Below are 20,152 nucleotides of genomic sequence, written 5' to 3'. Positions count from 1 at the left end.
TAGAATCTCTAAAATAACGTAATAACAATGTAATAATAATAGCAATGCAATCTCTTGATTAATTTGATCAGAAATTAATAGATCCTCTTCATCTTCATCTGGTTATACATGATAGCACCAATGTAAAACATAAAGATGAACTAATATAAGTGAAAAAAATAAAATAAAAAATATACATACATGTTAATGTTAGAATACATTCCTGAAAGAGTGCAGGTGCAGCGCGCGGAGCGGCAATTTAAACGCCAGACGCACAGCGAGTTTTGGGGAAAGCGTGGAAAAAGACATACAGCTTTTTGGATTTCATTTTTAAACGCTCTGTTTTTGCTTATTCGTTTTCCTTTTTTTTCTTTTTCTTTTTCATCCGAATCTCGTTGGGAGTCGACAGGACGCTAGCAAGATTTTCTGCTTCATTTTTCGTCAGCATGTGTCATGTCATCATGAGAGCTTAGACTATACGCTCCGGCGAGCTTTTTTGCGTCATAAGCTGGAATATAAGAGATGTACAGCAGCGGAGGCGTTTGTATAATTTTTGGAGAGACTGTAAGCAAAGAAAGAATTAACTAAGGAAAAGACGAGCCCCACCATTCTTTTTGCTTCTCTGGATCTCCCCCCTACACTCTTTCCCCAGTTGGTTTGGCTCTCTTTGGTGCGCTCTTTTGGTGCGCTGCCTGAGGTCACGGTTTGCGCGCTTTTCCCCTCACTACAGGAGTTCCAGCTGTGCCCATGAGGAGAAGAATAAGATTAAAGCCACCAGCAGCTGTAGTTCAGATATAAATATATATTTTAAAAAAAATCACAGCGTTTTTTTGTTCTCGCAAGCAGACGAAGTAACAGACTGGGATGCCCTGCGTTTGTGTCTGGATATAAAGCGGTCTGCGTCTTTCTTTGGAGACGTTTAAATCAGGGGTGCTATTTTTACTTTATTTCTCACTCTACTCTTTTAGGCTGTGATTAACACTGCAGGAGAGAGGGCGAGAACTGAAATTACTCTCTGACGACGTTGTTGTTTTATTTCTAAAGACGGGAGATATGATGGTGCTTTCTTTACACTTGTGTGGTGTGTGTTTCTTCTTCATGTGGACTATAAGGAGCACATCGGTGCTCGACGTGTCTGGGACGCATCAGGGAATCCCTCCTGCAGTGTAAGTTACAACTTTGCTCTCTCTCTCTCTCTCTCTCTCTCTCTCTCTCTCTCTCTCTCTCTCTCTCTCTCTCTCTCTCTCTCTCTCTCTGTCTCTACGATAAGGTTTAAATGATTACAAGTTTTTAAACCAAATGCACAAAGATCACCTAAGCAGAACCTACGTATATCATAAACAAATGTTAAAACTAACATTTAAGCATAATAAAAGAAGTTTGTAGGAATGATACTGGAAGAATTCATGCCTACATTTCGAGCGTGGGTTTTATCCTGGTCAGGTCGGTAGAGGATCCAGAACTTATCCCATGGTTTAAAATGGGAGAATTCGAACTAGATGGGATGCCAGTATATTGCAGACTATTGCAGAGTATGATGCTCCCACACATTCGCACCTAATGCTGTTTAGCGTAGCACTCAAACATGCTCACTCAAACCCACTCAAACATGGAGAGTACATGTGAAACACATACAGTAATGTTAGCTCAGGATTGATCTGGTGACTCTGGAGATCTGAGGTGGAAACAATACCCACTGTGCCTCTGTGACATCCAGAAATATAATTCTATTTTATTATTAAGCGCAACTACAAATAACCCTAAATCCTCCACAAATATGAGCTTGTACGTATTTGCATTCAGTTAATTTCTCCCTCTGATTGTGTTTATTCTGCATCTTAGTGTGAAGCTCTGGGCTTCAGCATTTGGAGGAGAGATGAAGTCTATTGCTGCCAAGTACTCTGGATCACAGCTTCTACAGAAGGTACACATACTTATTCACATTAAATATCGACTGGGATAACATGACCACGAACAATGTAATCAAATCAAATAATTTATTCTGCTGTATGCAAAATGGGTATCTAAAGAAGAACACTGAAATGGAAGCAGAATTAAATGCAAATTGAAAAGCTAAGCTGTGACCCTGTAATTCTCTTTGATTGATGGAGCTACTTACCGTTACAACTCCAGTCCTTCTAGACCAGGTAAAATATATTGGTCTCAATGCTTATATTTCTGCAGACACTTTTAGCAAACATTAAAATTCAAATAAGGGCCACTGGGTTAATTTTGCAGAGGAAATTAGCTTTTTCCCCGGGAAGTCCAAATTTACACATCGGAGCAACCAAAAACAATTCATATTTAATGTGCTTTCTCAAGCTCCACTTTAAATACTTAGACTGCCAGTAAACATTATTTGAACAATGTCTATTTACCTTTGGTTAAAAGTCAGTGCCTAAATCTAGGTTTACAGTAACTTTCAATCTTACGGTAACGGTTTGACAATAAAAGCGCTCTTGTGGCTCTGTAGTGAAGTTCAGATCTCGATGGTGACAGCCATCTGTTCATGAGTCCAAGAGAGCCTGGGGAGGGGTGTCACACTTTCTCTTCTTTGCCAATCATGCATGTGGAAGAAGATGGATAGTGCTTTCCTTTGTATGTGTTACCCTGCCCTGTGACACAGCATGAGCAGCAGTTCCAAAAGCTGCAGTCTACTTGTTTCATGTGTCTCGGCAAACGTTCGTTTTGACCCTCCGGTTGGTAGCGGTTATATGAACAAAAGTTCACTTGTCTTTCTTCTAAAAATTTTAGATTATATTAGATTAGAATCAATTTTATTGTCATTACACATGTACAAGTACAAGTTAACAAAATGCAGTTTGGTATCTAACCAGAAGTGCAATAAGCAGCAAGTGCAAGATGTACAGTATTTACAATATGAGTACAGTAACATTAGCACTGAGCAAGAATTAATGTAAGTATTGAGACAATAAATAAGTCCTTAAATACAATGAATAATGTTAGATTATTTACTGATTGAACAGTTGACAAAAATTACTTATTTAATTTCAAATACTTTTTGCATAATAAATACATAAGTAATTTTTTCAGTTGTAATTACTTGTTTAAGAAAATGGTATAAAAACTAAAATCGAAAAACGTGATAGTATAAGCAGAACACACACACGCACGCATGCACACACATACAGTACACATATACACAAAGGAACACTATTTTTCTTTGCTTTCATTCTTTAATTATATTTTCTTTGCTTGTCCTGTCTGCACTTTCACAACTTTCACAGACTGTCTTAGATAAAGGTGCATGTGAGTAAAACTGCTTGGATTTTCAGATGAAATGGGAGATGGTAGTGAGTTGTTGTGAGCGAGGCTTTATAGAGTCCAAGGGCATGTGATGGGCACTTAGGAATGATGTGAATGACTTGCGCTCTGTGCTCCGTTTCTGAGTCCTTCAGCCTTCATGAGTTATTAGTGTGTAGTATTGGTTTTATTCAGAGCAAAGCAATACTTAACTGCTGTATTTCTGTATGAGTGTCATTTCTGTGTGTATAGAAATTTGTATGACTTTTTAGACTAATGACATAAGAACTGTGTTGGATTTTTTTGTAATGGTTAACAAACAAGTGAAAGATAGCAAAGAGAGATTAACTAACGAGAACAGAAATGTGTGTTTGTGTGTGTGTGTGTGCATGTGTGTGTGTGTGCATGTGTGTGTGTGTGGGTGTGTGTGTTTATAAAGTATAAATGCTGAACTGAATTGTGATAAACAGAACCAAAGCAGGATCGAGTGGTGATAAACAGGATTAAAATCTGGACTAAATAGATATAAAAGGGATGAAAAAGAAGACTAAATATTTCTAAATGAGTGTACAATCAAGGGCTTTAGAAAAGGCAATGCCTGTACAGTAGTATGTAAAAAGCAATGTTAGGAAAAGAAAGAAGAAACGCTTTACTTATTGAAATGCTTATAGATTTTTGCATGAGGTCAGGTTCAAAATGCAGATTGGGTACAGAATTTACGTCTCAGGTACTACAGGTACTTCTGTGTTCTCATGAGAAATCAACGAGTTCTTTAGAATGCACAAATCTTTAATGTTGTATACTGTATGACAGGACAAATCACTAGTGTATTTACTTTTGCATTTACTCATTTGGCAAATTCTTGGCATATTCAAGCTTTCTGTAGAATTTCAATACCAGCCATCGAACCCTTGTCGTCCCCCTGCCCCAAACTATTTTTTGGTTAATTTTCTGATAAATTGATTGAGACCATTTTATTCTGATTGCCAAAAAATGCTTTCTACTTTATTTTTTGCTCATTGCAAATGTTATTTTTATTGTTTGTATAATTCTCAGTGAAGTACGTTTACCATCATCTGTTTATAATACTTGAAATCATGTAAAAGGTAATACTGACTATCAGCTGTTAGGTGTGAAATTTCACTCTCGCCACCTGAAGAAACATTCATTTTATCTACTACAGTCTGCTTGCATGCTATCCGTGTCTTTTCTGCAGGTGAGCAATCAATGTTTCCTGAGTCATTACATACTGTAAAGCTAGTAGAGCTGGTGTGCATATAATTGATTCACACTTTGCCAGATTTTGACGAAATATACTAGGAATTCTATGGAAATTCTGTAAATAAATAAGGATAATACAAATAAATTGATATGTATTTTTTTATAGTTATATGATTAAAGCTATATTTTAATATATTTTCTTGAATCTATGACACCAGTGACCAGAATACACTGTGGAAATAAATAAAATATGGAACGGCAAGGTCTAGACCATGGCTGTGAAAAGAAATCCTTAATTTTCTGTCTATTTTGCATACAATAATGTCAAGGGTAAGGAGGGTGTTTGTACACAATGCATAACATTATTTAGAAAACCTGATTACTTGCTGATTCTAATGATGTGTGTTTAATTTCTGAATGATAAATGGTGCATGGAGTATAAACCCAAGAAGACTGAGCGCAGAAATCCCTTCGAACTGCACTCATTGCATTAGATATACAGTATATACAGATTAATATGCCAAATCTGTAGCCAATTTTCACTGTTGAAGACAAGCATTTTTAGGTAAAAGGATTTAGCTACGAGTTTACATTGATGGTTTGATTGCATATTCATATCTAAAGAGACACTCTGTGTATATAATCTCTCTCTATCTGTGCACATTTTTTGCCTTTCCTTCGCAAAATTCATTCATGCTACCTCTTATGCCCTTTTTCTTTCCCATTCTTGAATCTCTTATTCCTAGTTCCTGGTACACAGGTTCAGAATCACACTTGTGTATATGTCCTCCATCTTGCCCTGCTAGACTTAGTAGTAGTATTTGACAAACTCATGGTAGTACGCTTTTTTTTTTTTTTTACCTAAATCTACCTATAACACATTGTAATGTTGCACAATAAAAATATCATTTCTACATTTACATTTAAAAGGTTTGCTTGAAAGTTAATATTGCAAGTGTCATTTTAATTCGATTTGAAGTAGGTCTAAACATTGTGTTATTTTGCTCCATTGTATACAGGTAACATTATGGATTATGGAAGGAAATGTACTACAGTTCCAGCTTATTAGCCATGAATAATGCTCAATTCTGAATATGGAGTTGGAAATAATCTTTTGTGAAACATTCAAAGTTAAATTGATCACTTGCATAATGTTGCCCATACATATTCATTGTCAATAAAAAAAAACCCCGTCTCAAATGCTAATGCAATTACAGGCAAAAAAAATAGATGCTACAACCACAGAGCAGTGTTATTTTGCCACACAGGGAGATAGAAATTAGCACTTAATGTGTTTCTTCACACAGAGCGTGTGTTGCCATATTTACCCTGGATGTAACTGCACAACAGTGAGGATCACTGAGTGCATAGAAAGAATAATTAAATATAGTATAAAGGAAGCACTAATCATGTTTGAGTATGAATTTTTCACTAGAGCTTAAACGGTATTTGAATAGAACCACAGTTGCTAACAGTCAGAAAGCTGTCCAACAGTGAAGTGGATATTAGCATATGTAAGTGTCTTTGAATTAGCCATTAGTTGAATCTCCCAAACGTTGCATTTCACATTGCCTGCAAATGGACTTGGCATCTCTCTTCAGCTCAGATAAACAATACAGTCCGAAGCAGATTTCTGTGGCTCTTATTTGTCTTTTCATGTTTCCGGTCTGATACTGCTGGCTTATGTTTAGATTGACTGGCTAGTTGTTTACTTTTTAATATAGTGATATAGATTTTTCTTTGTTGTACAGCTTTATCGTTCTCAAGCAGCATTAGGAGTGGAACTTCATTGAATTGCCGCGCAAGCAACCGACCATCTGTGATGTCAAAGAAAATGCAATTCATCAAACCAGGCCACTTTCTTCCATTGCTCCACTGTGTACTTCTGATGCTTACATGCCCATTGTAGACACTCTGATTACTCTGTGGCTATGCAGCCCAATATGCAGCAAGCTGCGACGTACTGTGTGTTCTGTCACCTTTCTATTATAGCCAGCATTAACTTTTTTTCCAGTTTGTCCTACACTAGTGCTTTTGTGACATTGGACCAGGCAGGCTAGCATTTACTCATAAATAAAGACTAGCATAAAAAGCATAAATTTGATTCTCAGACAGGGTACTGACCCAGCTTCTGAGGGGTTAACTCTCAATGCTGCTTCCAACCCAAGATTAAATTGAAGAGTTGCATCAGGAAGGACATCCAGCATAAAACCTCTGCCAAGATTAAATACGAGCTGTGGTGACCCTAAACAGGAGGCAGCAAATTCTTGTTTTTTAATGGTAAATAAATGTGTTATAATATATAATCATTTTTTAAAAATGCTGTGATTTTGTATTCCTGACAGTTTATGAGCACAGCTATGTCGAGAAAGCGATCTCCAATTCCCAGGTTGCATTTTGGCCCATAGACATGGCCCCCATTGACTACAAAACTCAAACATACTCACCCCTGCAAGTTCACCATGCTTCTAATCACACACACCTAAACTCATTCACATGCCCCGTACACTCATAGCATTTGCCTTCTCATAGCTGTTGATACGTTTTTAGTGTGTTAAATTTTTGGTTAATATTTCTGGGTTTTCTGAGTTCCTGGTTATTGTCTTTGCATTCTAATCTAATTGATTTGTTTGTACATTACATGGCTCCTGCTATCTCTGCTGACAGGCTTTCCTTACAAGGCAAAACACTGCCATGATGATGCTCAGATAGTACAGTTAACCAGCATGCTGATGCTCATGTTGGTTATACCTGTAGTACCCTCTGCCTTTTTAACCCAATTCAATGCCTTGACAAGTACAGTATTTAGGCCCTCGATCTTTTATGCAAGGGTATTTTAATTGCTTTGTGTTTGAGTTTTGTACTTGGTTTCAGACTCATCATATTTCTCAAGTTAACACAGAGTGGCGACCTAGATTGCACAGCTCAAGCAGCATAGTGACAAGGATTTAACCAAAATGTCCTTACAGACTTTGCATTGCAACAATGATGAAGCATTGCTAGAATCCCTTGTCAGTTTCTCTATAAGCCGTGACTACCAGGTGAACAGCTGAACGGGAAAACTTTAGGTAAATCCAGTCACTGAGCTCAGTGCATGTGAATCCATGCAAGTAGGCCAAGTTCATTTCACAATCAGCTGTTTCTTTCTCTCACAGAACAACCGCCAAGATCCCAACCAGTCTGGCTTCAAATCAGCACATTCTACAGGGACCCTTGTCCCACAGAAACTACAGTTTGTCCTCATCCTCCTCAACCTTCCAGCAGCGTTTTACACAGTCAATTACAAAATTCTCTTGTCCACTCTCTTGGGTCTTGGAATCTGTGGAGAAGCATCTCAGTGGTTTGCTTCCTACCTGGAAGGTGGTTCATAACAGATAACATGGAGGGGATAGACATCTGCTCCATGCAGACTCTCCACTGGTGTCCCACGATGCTCAGTACACACTCCTTTTTTATACCTCTTTACTCACTCTCTTTGTCAAGTTATTTCCTCACATGGGCTCTCTTACCACTGCTATTCCGATGACACTCGACTCGTCTTCTCCTTCCCTCCTTCAGACACCACTGCTTCTGCTTGGATCTCGGCATGTCTAGCAGACATATCATATCATGGATGGCAGGTCATCAGCTGAAACTCAATTTCAGCAAAACCAAACTGCTGTTCATCTCAGGTGATTCATCCACATGCCAGAACCCTCTGATCTCTCTGGACAACTCGCTGATCCCCATTTTCCACTGCTCGCAACCTTGGGGTAACCATTGAGTATCAATTGTCCTATTCCTTGCACATTGCTAAGTTGACCCTCTCATATCAGTATCTCATTTACAATATCAGAAGGACCCGGTCACTTTTATCCACACAGGCCACTCAGGTGTTGGTTAAGTCTTTTGTTATTTTAAGACTGGACTTCTGCAACTTGCTGCTGGCAGATCTACCTCTAAGCATAAACTGACCTCTACAAATGAAGGGAATCAATGTTGCTAGACTCTCTACCTTTATATATTTTTCACAAACAATTAACTGTGAGAGAGACTTTGCTTGAACCATGAAGTGTTGCAGACATTGTGGTAATAATATTCAATTTGCATGGTCAATTTATACATTCAGCCTTGGTGTATTCCTGCTTAGTGGGCATTCAACAAAAGCCCTTCCATTCCATTAAACGATTCCAAGAAGATATCTAAAAGCATGTTAGAATAACTGTTTCTAAATGCTCTAATGCCTCTCAGAATATTTGAGTCTATTATCTATTTTAAACATTCAAGTAAATTCCAAATATAGAAATGTTCTGTGGGACCTGTGATTGTGTTATACCAAGTATGTTACTCATTGGATATTATTATTAGTATCTGTATCCGTATCCGTATCAGAGTGCCAGAAACCATGTACTTATACTCCTTCTCAGTCTGAAAATATGATATTGATGTTTCCTCAGTAATAACCTTTGATATTTTATTTTCCTGGACCTTTTACATCTCACTCAAGCATATTGCCAGATCATGTCCCATCTCATCCTGACCTTCAGTGCACAAGTCTGTCTTGTCCTGCACCAGCTGAAATTTGACCACCACTGTATCGGAAATCTCTCCAATTTCAAGGTTAAATCAGCCGAGGGCAGTGGCAAAGTGGATGCAGTATGTAAGTGTGTATATGAATTGAAGTAGAAACTAAAGACAGCCTGATCAATATACTTCTAGTTTCAGCCGGTTATGCAAATGTATGCACTTCAGAAATCCAAAGTTTATCTGCGTGTAGAGCTTCCTGAACTAAATGTATCTGTGAAACTCTCACATAATGCCTTTAAATGATGAAATTTGCTAATTTTTAATTATCTTGGTTCCGGTTCTTTATTTACAGTATCAAGATCCAACCAGGATAATTGCATCTTATTTTCCAGCTTTATTTGTTTACACATATACATGCCAGGTGCATTATCAGGGCAGTGATGCTTGTTAATGAGCAGAAACATTTCTCTCTCTGTCTCTAATTCCTTGTCTTGGGACATGTCACAGGTCCCAGCATGACAAGCCCTTTTTCATCATATTTGTTTGTTTTGGTTCCTCTATGTGCTTTTGTGCTATTATACCCTATGCCCTTGTTTCTGTTTTGGTCTTTACTCCACATTTTAGCACTGGTCTTCTTAGATCACAGGATTGCTACAATAAGAATGACATTGAGTTTATGCATTTCTCTTCTACCTTTCTCAATTTGCTAGTTCATCATCAACTTAGTAAACAGCCACTTGTTAAGCCAGTAGTAAGAAATTGCAGGGAGATGACAAGATTTGCCTCATCCAGTGATATTCCTCTATGGCTAAACCATGGCAACCAGGATAGCTTCAACAAGCTGTTTCTTGTTGTTTTAATCTTTGGCTGTGTATTAGTATTACTGATCTGGATATCTTGTCTACTGATCTACTATCTTGTCTACGTTTGTATTGACCCCTGCACTGTTTTTTAGTTTATGGGCCCTGCATACCCAAATTATTTAATACACTTAACACAGTTGTAGCGTGTCTCTTACCATATGTTACACTATCAAACAAACATATGCAAATATTTGAAAATGTATTATTAAGTTATCAGTAGCATAATTCAAATTATTAAGAAAAAAATATTCACTACTCTTTTAAAGAAAAAGTCATGGCCTAATGGTTAGAGAGTCTGACTCCTAACCCTAAGGTTGTGGGTTCGAGTCTTAGGGATGTCATGACTGAGGTGCCCTTGAGCAAGGCACCGAACTCCCCCAACTGCTCCCCAGGCACCACAGCATAAATGGCTGCCCACTGCTCCGGGTGTGTGTTCACGGTGTATGTGTGTGTTCACTGCTGTGTGAGTGCACTTTGGATGGGTCAAATGCAGAGAACGATTTCTGAGTATGGGTCACCGTACTTAGCCGTATGTCACGTCACTTAAGCAGGAATTTAAAAATATGAAAAAAATTGAAATAGTAACACAGATCAACATCCTAGTGTAACCTAATGGAGTGGAGTTATTAGTATTTTGTTAGATCTGGTCATATTTTCTCATTTTGCTAGAATTGACTTTATTGAGGATGAGAATCACTCAAACTCACTATAGGGAGTGTAGACCATGACAAACCAACACTTGCTTGCGTTAAATTTTTTAAGGAAGAATCCTTCTCTTTACCTTCGCAATTATGTACTATACCAAATGGGCTAAAATTATTTTACATAGTAGAGTCAATTTATGTTGCTTCTGAAAGCACACAAAAGGCTTGTCAGTAATTGTCAGTAACTTCCACATTCTTCTCTGCACAAGCTGATAGTTGGTTTATTAATATAGGGCAGACTGTATTTAACAGGTATGCTGGTGTGATGTATATGACTGAATTATTTTGATAATATATCAAAATGAGCCCCTGGTCTGCACTGATAGATAGTGGCCATGGGGCCTGTCCATAATAGATGAAATTTAACACCCTTTTTACACATGTGACCATACACAATTTGATATCTACATCTATAATTGAGATGGCTCTTTTAACAAAAAAGTTAAAAAAGGATAACTATTATATTTCTCCTTTCTACAGCATACATTGGAGCCAAAACAAAACGTTTGTGGAAAAGCTCTCTGCATATTGAAATTGCTGCATTCAAGGGTCAGAAACAACAGCATAATACTTGGAGTGTAGTGTGCCAGGTGTCTGTTAATGGCTGTCAACGCATGTTCAATCCTCCACTGGAGATCAGCTGTCCATTTGTTTGTACAGACACTAACACCTGCCTTTTTGGGTGAGGTCTGTGCCAAACAGTTCAGCCCACCTTGTTGATACCCCAGTTGTGAAAGTGTTGGGACACTTTCACACAGTTTCCACAGTTGTGAAACTTAAAAGCCACTCTTCTTCCTCATGCTAGCCTCTCACATTAGTGGCTACTTTAAAAGGTAAAGCATATTTTCGATGATCTGTCCATGTATTTGAAAGGGATCCATTCAATAGTGGCTCAACAAAGTCAGGGTAGAATTCTATTTGGCTTTGTGGACATTTTTATCAGCTTGTTGATTTTGTGTTAAGTGATTGTTGGGCAGATATATTTTTTGAGCTTTAAGCATCCTAAAACCACATTTTTCGTTGCAGTCTGTCTCAAGAGGCAGCCGAAGTGGTGGGAAAAGTACTGTTAAATGGTGTAGACAAGGTCCTATAGCTCGATCCTTTTTTGGAAGGTAAGATTCTTCCAGGGATAGAGATTGAGGATAGAAAGAAAGATGAAGTACCAGGCAGACTAGTCCTTTCTAATGTCAGTAAACTGAGCTGTTTGTCCAACCCTACCCCTCCAGCCTTCCTTAGCCACTGCACCCTGTGTAACTCTAGTGCCTCTTTTCCACCAAAAAGAACCGAGTTCTGGTTCAGAGCTAGCACTGGTGCTGGTTCAAAGTTGGTTCCACTGGCGAACCTTCTAAGAACCGGTTTGCCTTTCCACCGGCTAGAGAGCCGTCACAGAGCCGAGTCTGACGTCACTGTATATGGGTCACGTTACCCAGCGCAGCAACGTTAGCGCAGCAGCGGCAAACACAAACACAACAACAATAGCGGACATTGCTTTAATGCTAATGTTCATGGCTTTGTGACCCTACATTAGCATACAAACACGGCGAATCCAACGTGTACGTGCAGCTCCATGTAATCTGTATAAACGGAGGTCGTAATCGAGAAAGTACATAACATTATTTTATCATTAACACAGAAAAAATTTAGCCTTAGCATGTAGCTTCCTACTATCATGTATGCTGATAATGTTTCATACTGCGGTTATTAAACATTAGTATACTTAAGGTACATTAACAAAGGCGTTAACGGTATCCCCGCCCACAGCCTCTGACACAAGCGGTTCTTAAGTCTAGACCAGCAACGTTTTGGTGCTACTTAAGAACCACTTTTCCTGGTTCAGAGCCGGTGCTTTGGCGGTTGAAACAGAAAGAACTGGTTCTAAATTTGGCTCTGGCTCCGAACCAGCACTTGAACTGCCTCGGTGGAAAAGGGGCAGAGGTGACACCTGGTATAGAAGCCTTTGGGCTACTAGAATACGAAACTTCATAATTCCTTAGGACACCAAGTCCCTATCCAGCAATGGTCAAAAGAGACAAGTTGTCAGTTGTTTTTCTTCCATCAGGATACTGTATGAGTTTCTTGCTGAAGAAACATTATGTCCCACTCAAATACTTCCAGAGATTTCCTCTTCTTAGTGGTGGAAATTTCTTCAAAGTTTTCCACGAAATGTGTGGTTTTGTAGCAATCTCACAGGAGTTTGTGAAAATGTGAGTATGAACTAGTTTTAGGAGATAATAATATTTTAAAAATAAAAATGGAGATCTCTAAAGCCCACAGAGGTGATACAACAGTTCATGACTCAGCAACAAAACTCATTAGATATATAAAACCTATTGCATCTTGCAGCTCTCACTTTATCACTAGTCATGTTTCCCAAAATGTTTTGCTTAACTCTCCAAACATCAGAAAGATCAAATTTATTAACCAGTTGTGAAAGAGCAGACTGCAGATATGATATGATTTGATATTTATTTTAGTTAACAATACACTTCTATTTATTAATTCTACTGTTGACACATTTATTTTTGGAGCATATATACAAAATAATTGATAGCCCTGTGCTAAAATTTGTTCCAAAATTTGTTTGTTGCTTATAGTACATTGGCCTTTCTACCATATTCCTCACATTTTTTGGCCTCTATAAGCTTCTAAGACAAAGTTATATTAAGCCAACCAGACCTCACTGAAGTCATAGAGTGGATGGAGAGGAAAAAGAGAAGGACAATTTTCGAAAAAAACCCCAAAAAAAAGATACAGGACACCTTTGATGCCAGGATATATTTTTTTTATTTGGTTGTTTTTAACTCAGGATAAGTTTCTCCATTGATGGAGTTTGATCTTACAAATTTCACATCTTGAGCAGAAAAAAAAATCTTTTTTTCACCTTACTGTCATGTAAAAACTTGTTTATTTCAACAAGCGAATATTTCAATGTATCAGTTCGGAAAACTCTTCACTCACATGTTCCGTATTCTTTCGGTATTCTCCCTTTTCTCTACTTTTATGTTTATCACTGCACTGTTCTTTGCTCTGCCATCAGTTTGTGAAAGCTCACCTGCTGTTTCCTGTGAGTGATCAGCATCAGTGTGACATGTACGATACCTTCTGCTCAGTTGATTTCTTCCGAATAGTGACTGTCTCCGTGCTTCCTTTCATGACATCCAAACAGCTTTCCTCTAATGTTTGTTCATTGTCTTCATAATGAGACTTTTCCATGTCAGAATACTGTGTTTGTGTTAGTTCACTGTGATCTGCTGCCTGTTCATTAGCAGTCTCATTGCTAGCACCAGCTACCTCCAGCTTGTTCTTTGTGTGGAAAGACAGATCTCTACATTCAAAACACAATAAACATGCTGTACTGTAGTTGCGTACTCCAACAACTTTTTCTTTCATATTTAAATTTAAAAGAAATATTGAACATTTGTGTTGGTGGATCTAAGTACATGTAAAACTACCTTTAAAATGACATTTTAGACCCTGGCTTTTACATTCCAGATATAGAGGCTGAATTTTGCTTTCCAGTTTTCCAAATCTCATTGATTTTCTCTCAAGATTGTTACAGTATTTAGAAATAAGGGTGGGTCATTATATGTATGATGTATGAATGGTGGATACAGTGGCGTAACCAGAACAAAATGTTCCATGATTATTATACCGTTCTAAATGAGATCATTTTCTCAAATACAAAATTCAACACTAGGAAAACCATCTCCAATTGATTTTTGCAGCTCGGGCTTGCACCTTATAGTCCGTGCCGTAGTGATAAGGATGCAGTCTCACCTTCTGATTTACACAAAAAAATTACACAAACAAAAAAAATACAAAACTTGTACAGTATATAAGCTACTGAGAGTACATGACAAAAAAAGCAAGGTCTAAGATATCAGACTCCAACTCTAACCAACAAATAAGGTCTCACCACACACACACAATCTCACATGCCTGCTTCCCAGCATGCACAGAGTTATAGACATGGTATCCTGGGTCCAGGTGTTACAATCATACATGTGCATGTACTCATTCATATACAAATTAAAATGTTTTTGGTAAAAGTATTATGTACTCCCTAGGAGAGAGAGAGAGAGAGAGAGAGAGAGAGAGAGAGAGAGAGAGAGAGAGAGAGAGAGAGAGAGAGAGAGAGAGAGAGCGAGAGAAAGAGAAAGAGAGAGAGCAAGATAGAGAAAGAGAGAGAGAGAGAGAGAGAGAGAGACAGAGAGACAGAGAGAGAGAGAGAGAGAAGCATGTACATTTGCAATCTCTTTCAACTACTTCACGAGAACTGAAATTTGCAGGTGCACATATTTAAGCCAGCGGATCACTGTCATTATGAAATCATGCTTATAAACTAGAGCTCTAGCTGTGTTTTTTAACCAGATTGGCACTGATATAAGTCACTCAGCTAAAGATCTAGATAATGACAGAATGGTAGAGAGACAGTGTTATAAAAGATTAATATCTTGTCCTCCTTCTTTGTCCTCTTGTCTCTTCTTGTTGTTTTGTTGGTGACAGTTTAACCAGGTGGGTTCGCCAAGCCCTCTTCGGTGGCAGCTCACTGGCAAATCGATTTCATCGTGCTCTGGTCACAGACCATTACCTCCACTCCTCTCACTCGCCTTCAGGGGGGAATTCTCATTCTCTGCCATTTGTGCATCTTTGAGTGCCAGTCTGAACCTCTGTTGGGAAATGGGAAAAATTCGAATTACAGGTGGACTTACCTGAAAATTCATTCCTCTAGAAAGGATTCAATTATAAGGACATTTTGCCCTGTTTGTTGGATTTTTTTGTTTTATTCATGAATTGTATATCATGCTTATTCATGAATTGTATATATAGTGATGTTTAATGTTGATTTTCTAGGAAATTAAAGTGTGTCTTTAATCTCATACACTGTGTCAGCTATCCTTCAGCAGTTTTTGAGGTTATTTTTTGGTCTGGAATTGCTCATATTTTGGAAGGCACTTTTGGCAAGAGTGCAGTTTGTAATGCAATTTAGTGCAATAAAAATGGTTCCTGAATACCACTTAGAGCAAGGAGGGAAAATGGGTATGTGTGGGAGAGAGTATCTCTGAAATGAGAGGGTGTTTACCTGTTAGGCAGCAGACAGCTTTATGATGTGCAGCTCTGTCAGACAGAAAAAAAAATCTGACACAGAGCTGATGTGTTCAGACATGACAGGTGATTTAGAGCATCGCCAGGCCTCTTATCAGGTGTGGAGATGAAGAGACAGAGAGAGAAAATGCAGGGATGTGAAAAGAAACTTAATGTTTAAAGCTTCAAACAGAGATTGCTGTAATACCTGTGCATTGCTTTCTGCTTGCGTGATTAGTCCTTAGAGCACATTGAGGATAAACTGCCAGTACTAGGGAAAAAAACATTATCACATTTTTTATTAGGTTCATTAAATATTTTTAATGGGTGTAATGGTGGTACGGTGCTCCAGTGGTCTCTTAATCCCGATCTTGGGTTTCCGTGTACTAGTTTTCATATGTTCTCAGGCATGTCCACCTAGGTTTTACCTGTTTTCTTATTTCTTTTCAAAAAGTTGCAGAGAGATGGATTGGCGACTTTAAATTGACCCATATTTCTGAATGTATATTCAATTGTGAATGTATTAATGAATGTATAAGTTAATTTTCTTGTTAGGTGTTAACGCTTGTGTTGCTCAAGTACCTCGTTTACTGAATCCACCCATTGAAGCATGCATTGCTTTTGAAATGGTCCAGTTGATTACATCTGACACTTTGACCTCATCCATAAGCCTCTGCTTTGGTCCTGTTATGTAGTCTTCGCTACCATGTGCACATGACACTCATATTTTCACCTTTCAAATAGAGCTGGTGTTTGAGTAACTGTGACAGGACTTTCAGAATGGAGTAGATCAGAATGCCATTAATATATCAATCACATACTTTCTGAACATCTGCTACTGAAAATTTGCTGGTGCTGAAGATAGCACATATGGACTTACACAGTATAATTAGTGACCAGATGTCATACTAATGTCTTGCACTCATCTCCCTCCCATATACGTGTTGTATAGAGATTGAATGCACTTGTTGAGTTTAGTGAAGACTGTTGCTTCATTTTGTTGTTCTAGGGTGGATGGGACCAGAAGGGTCTGGTGTTTGAATGGATGATGAAGTGACAAAATTCTCTTTCAAACCAGACACACTCAGGTTTACTGAGTGCATGATCTGAACAGGAATTACAAAATTTTGACAAGAGTAGAAACTGGAAGTACTCACTGTAATGAAGGACTTGGAGATCTTAGTGGTGTGCTGTCAAGAGTACTGTTCAATATGGTGTTAAGGACCGCAAAAGTTAAACATCTGATGCCTTTAGCATTCTACATCATCCATCTTTATATGTCAATTAGTTCTGAAGTGTGGATATTGCATTCACTGTACAAGTGACTCATTGTCAGTTTGTCAAGTTTCAAGTTGGAAGGACTTCTCAATTCAGGATTTGCAGGTTATCTGGTGTTTGCAACAACCTAACTTCATAAACAGATATTTGTTCATCTCTTTCCAGTAGACGACATTGAGAGCTAGCTTGTTTCATCTACTACCTGCCACCAGTGTGCTTAACTATACTCAGCAGGTCTCTGGAACAGCATACTGAGCAGCTCTATCTTGTTTGAGGGCAATACTGAAATAAATTCATTTTCTTTTTGTCCTCTGGTAAATGGTCAAACACTCCCTAGAAAAGCTTTAATAAATGGTTTTGAGTCTAGTTGGCTGCCTATTATATACTTTACCTGGTCAACAGGCCGACATACTGGGAGAATGTGCAGCTGTCCTGGACCTCCTGTCAGTCACGCCACGCAGACATGACACGACGACATACGACGACAAATGACAAGGATTGGCACAGCTAAATAGACATGACAATTAAACACATAAGGAACAGGTGTGCAGAGGCGGGGAGGAAGAGACAAGGGCAGGGCAGACACGTGAACATAGAACATAAACAAATGCACGTGGCCAAAGTCCTGACACCTATTGCCCAGAAAATCAGATGAGGATTCAAGTGCAATATCTCAGTGGTTTTAAAAGTAGCAAACAAGATAGACATGTAAAGCAAACAACACAAATTGGTCTAGGAAGAATGACAAAACCAGAAAACCAACACTAGAACAAAACAGGACTCAAACAAACAAACAAAAAAAAACAGAACATTGAGCGTATACTCTGTGATGCATTTGTGTGTAGAGTGGTGTGTCCTGTAGTGTAACTTTTGATACTGTAAGAGTGTACAGGTTTGTGCAATTAGTAATCTGGTTAGTGTGAATATAAGAGAGTTATTATTGTGGTGATTGAATAACATGTTTTTCACTCTACACACTGAATTTAAATCATGTGCTAACAGGTTAAGTGGGTAGGCACGTGGGTAGAACTGAGCTGTTAGCTCTTTTTGCTAAGCTTTTTTGCTGCTAACTGACATTGTGTAGGTGGTGAATGATACAGTATATGGCTTTTTGTGCTTCAAAGCCTGGCATGCATTAATGGCTCCAGACTGGCAACACTATCATACAACAGCAGGGACTGTGTTGTGGTGTTGTAAAAAAAAAAAAAAAAGATTATAAAGTAACGAGAACTTACCGACGTTCATCATATGCTTATTATTTGTGTTTTAACTCTCTCTGTGCGAGTGTGTTTCCTGTGTCATAGCACTGGCTGGCATACCTGAGAGCAATATTTGTTTTTGTTTGCCTGTAGGTTAAAAAGGCTTCTCTCTCTCTCTCTCTCTCTCTCTCTCTCTCTCTCTCTCTCTCTCTCTCTCTCTCTCTCTCTCTCTCTCTCTCTCTCTCTCCCTCTCTCACATGATGTTAACTGCCCACGATCATGAGTCTCTCCCTGCATGGATCAAGTTCCATTATTCAACTGTGGCTGGTTATTAGATTTAACTTTGGGACATTGAATAGCTGTCAGGTTTGTTCCAGCAAGGGGACAGATAAGCAGAAAGAAGAGTGAAAGATTGAACAGAAAAAAAAGGTGAAAACAGGAAAGGAAAGAGTGTAGAGGAATGGCAGAAATGAGGAAAGACCAGACTGGAAAAGATGACGATGAGAGAAGAAAATGGAATACACACACACACACACACACACACACACACACACACACACACACACACACACACACACACACACACACACACACACACACACACACACACACACACACACTTTAAATAGGTTAATTGCACCCTGAATCACACATGCTGTTGCTCCTTTCTGTCACTGATTGTTTCTCAGCCAGATAAATAAATTGAACTTTAATTGCTCTGTTTATGAAGAATGAGACAAAAAAAGTCCTTTACTTTCATTCCTACAGATTATCTCAATTGAAACTTCTTTTTTTTCACTCTTTGTGCAGTAGTAAATGAAGTGTATATATGTTCGTAACTTCCTTCTCATTTCGGAAAAAGTTATTTTTCCAGTATTATTAACCTTATTTATCATTACATACCGCAACTATAGCACATTGAGTATGTCTCCATGCACTAAATAAATAACAGATAAACTTATAACACTTTTATATAAAGTTTAATGGCACATTATATACTGTTATCCATCTTTTCACCAATGGAAAAATGTAATAGAAAAGTAATTTATTTTGCAATTCACAAATGTACTTCCACGATCCCATGTCTGAGTTAACAACTGAAACCATAAAACCATTTACTTTCCAAACTACATATATACTGAAAAGACAAAATGTTAAATATTTACAGCTTAATTTATGAATGCCTTCAACAAAACATATGTTTTGCATAAATGTTAAATGAATGCATCAAGTGCATCATCTGCGTCAGTGATTTTTGTTTTGATACACACTGCAGATGCGATAAGAATAGTGAATTTGTGTGATACTTATTACAGGGACAAATTCAAGTATATCTGATGGGTTAATGGATTTAAAGTTGAGAAAAAAACAACAACATATGCATTTAAACCCATCAGTAGATAAAATGCAGATATGGTTTAATTACTATAAGGTTTAACAACCAGATAATTGATGGAATTTTATTATATTTTATTTTATTTTTTTTTACATATCAACACATACACATGCAATATATTATATAAATGTCAAAATGTGATATCTTAAGGATTTTAAATAAGCTATTGTGTTACAAGATTCTTTCTGGTAATTCTTCAAAATATATTCATTTGCTGTCAGGGAAAAATTCTAAGACATTACTAAGACTCAAGAGTTTGGATAGTTACATGCCATAGTAGACATAACTCTTAGCAGTTCAGTTTTTAACTATATTCTGTTACGATATTTATCTAAACGGTGACGAGTGCTTAGACACAGTACAGACGACAGCAGGCAATGTTAAAAATGGTAAAAAACAAAACCAAACTGCCTTTAATGACAAGAAATGTAGTCAACAGAACAGAATTGAATGAATAAATCATTGTTGTCAGAGATTGACAAAGATCGGTCAGGTGAGGAGACGACACCGAAGCTCATGTTTAAATGCTGTAATGAGACAGAGGCTGGAGGGTATGATGAATTAAGGAACTCATTTTCAGTTTAATATTATTATTCTCTTACTGTAGGTGTGCTGTGCTCTCTGGCAATATTTTAGCAGCATATCATTTAATTCCTG

General features: G+C 37.9%; 1 protein-coding gene across 2 annotated transcripts in view; it reads left to right on the top strand.

Annotated features, from left to right (window-relative positions):
* Window positions 1-277: 277 nt before the first annotated feature.
* cacna2d3a (calcium channel, voltage-dependent, alpha 2/delta subunit 3a) overlaps window positions 278-20,152 on the top strand; it is a 198,881-nt gene continuing 179,006 nt past the window's right edge. For both annotated transcript variants that reach the window (XM_027166722.2, XM_047800316.1), the window contains exons 1-2: window positions 278-1,145; window positions 1,822-1,903. In XM_027166722.2, coding sequence (XP_027022523.2) covers window positions 1,033-1,145; window positions 1,822-1,903 — 195 coding nt within the window. In that variant the 5' untranslated portion in view covers window positions 278-1,032. The remainder of the gene's footprint in view (window positions 1,146-1,821; window positions 1,904-20,152) is intronic.

Source organism: Tachysurus fulvidraco, chromosome 14, assembly GCF_022655615.1.
Source record: "Tachysurus fulvidraco isolate hzauxx_2018 chromosome 14, HZAU_PFXX_2.0, whole genome shotgun sequence".
In the NCBI taxonomy this organism is placed as follows: Eukaryota; Metazoa; Chordata; class Actinopteri; order Siluriformes; family Bagridae; genus Tachysurus; species Tachysurus fulvidraco.
The sequence above is the reverse complement of the archived record's forward strand: the minus strand, read 5'-3'. Positions and strand labels throughout refer to the sequence as shown.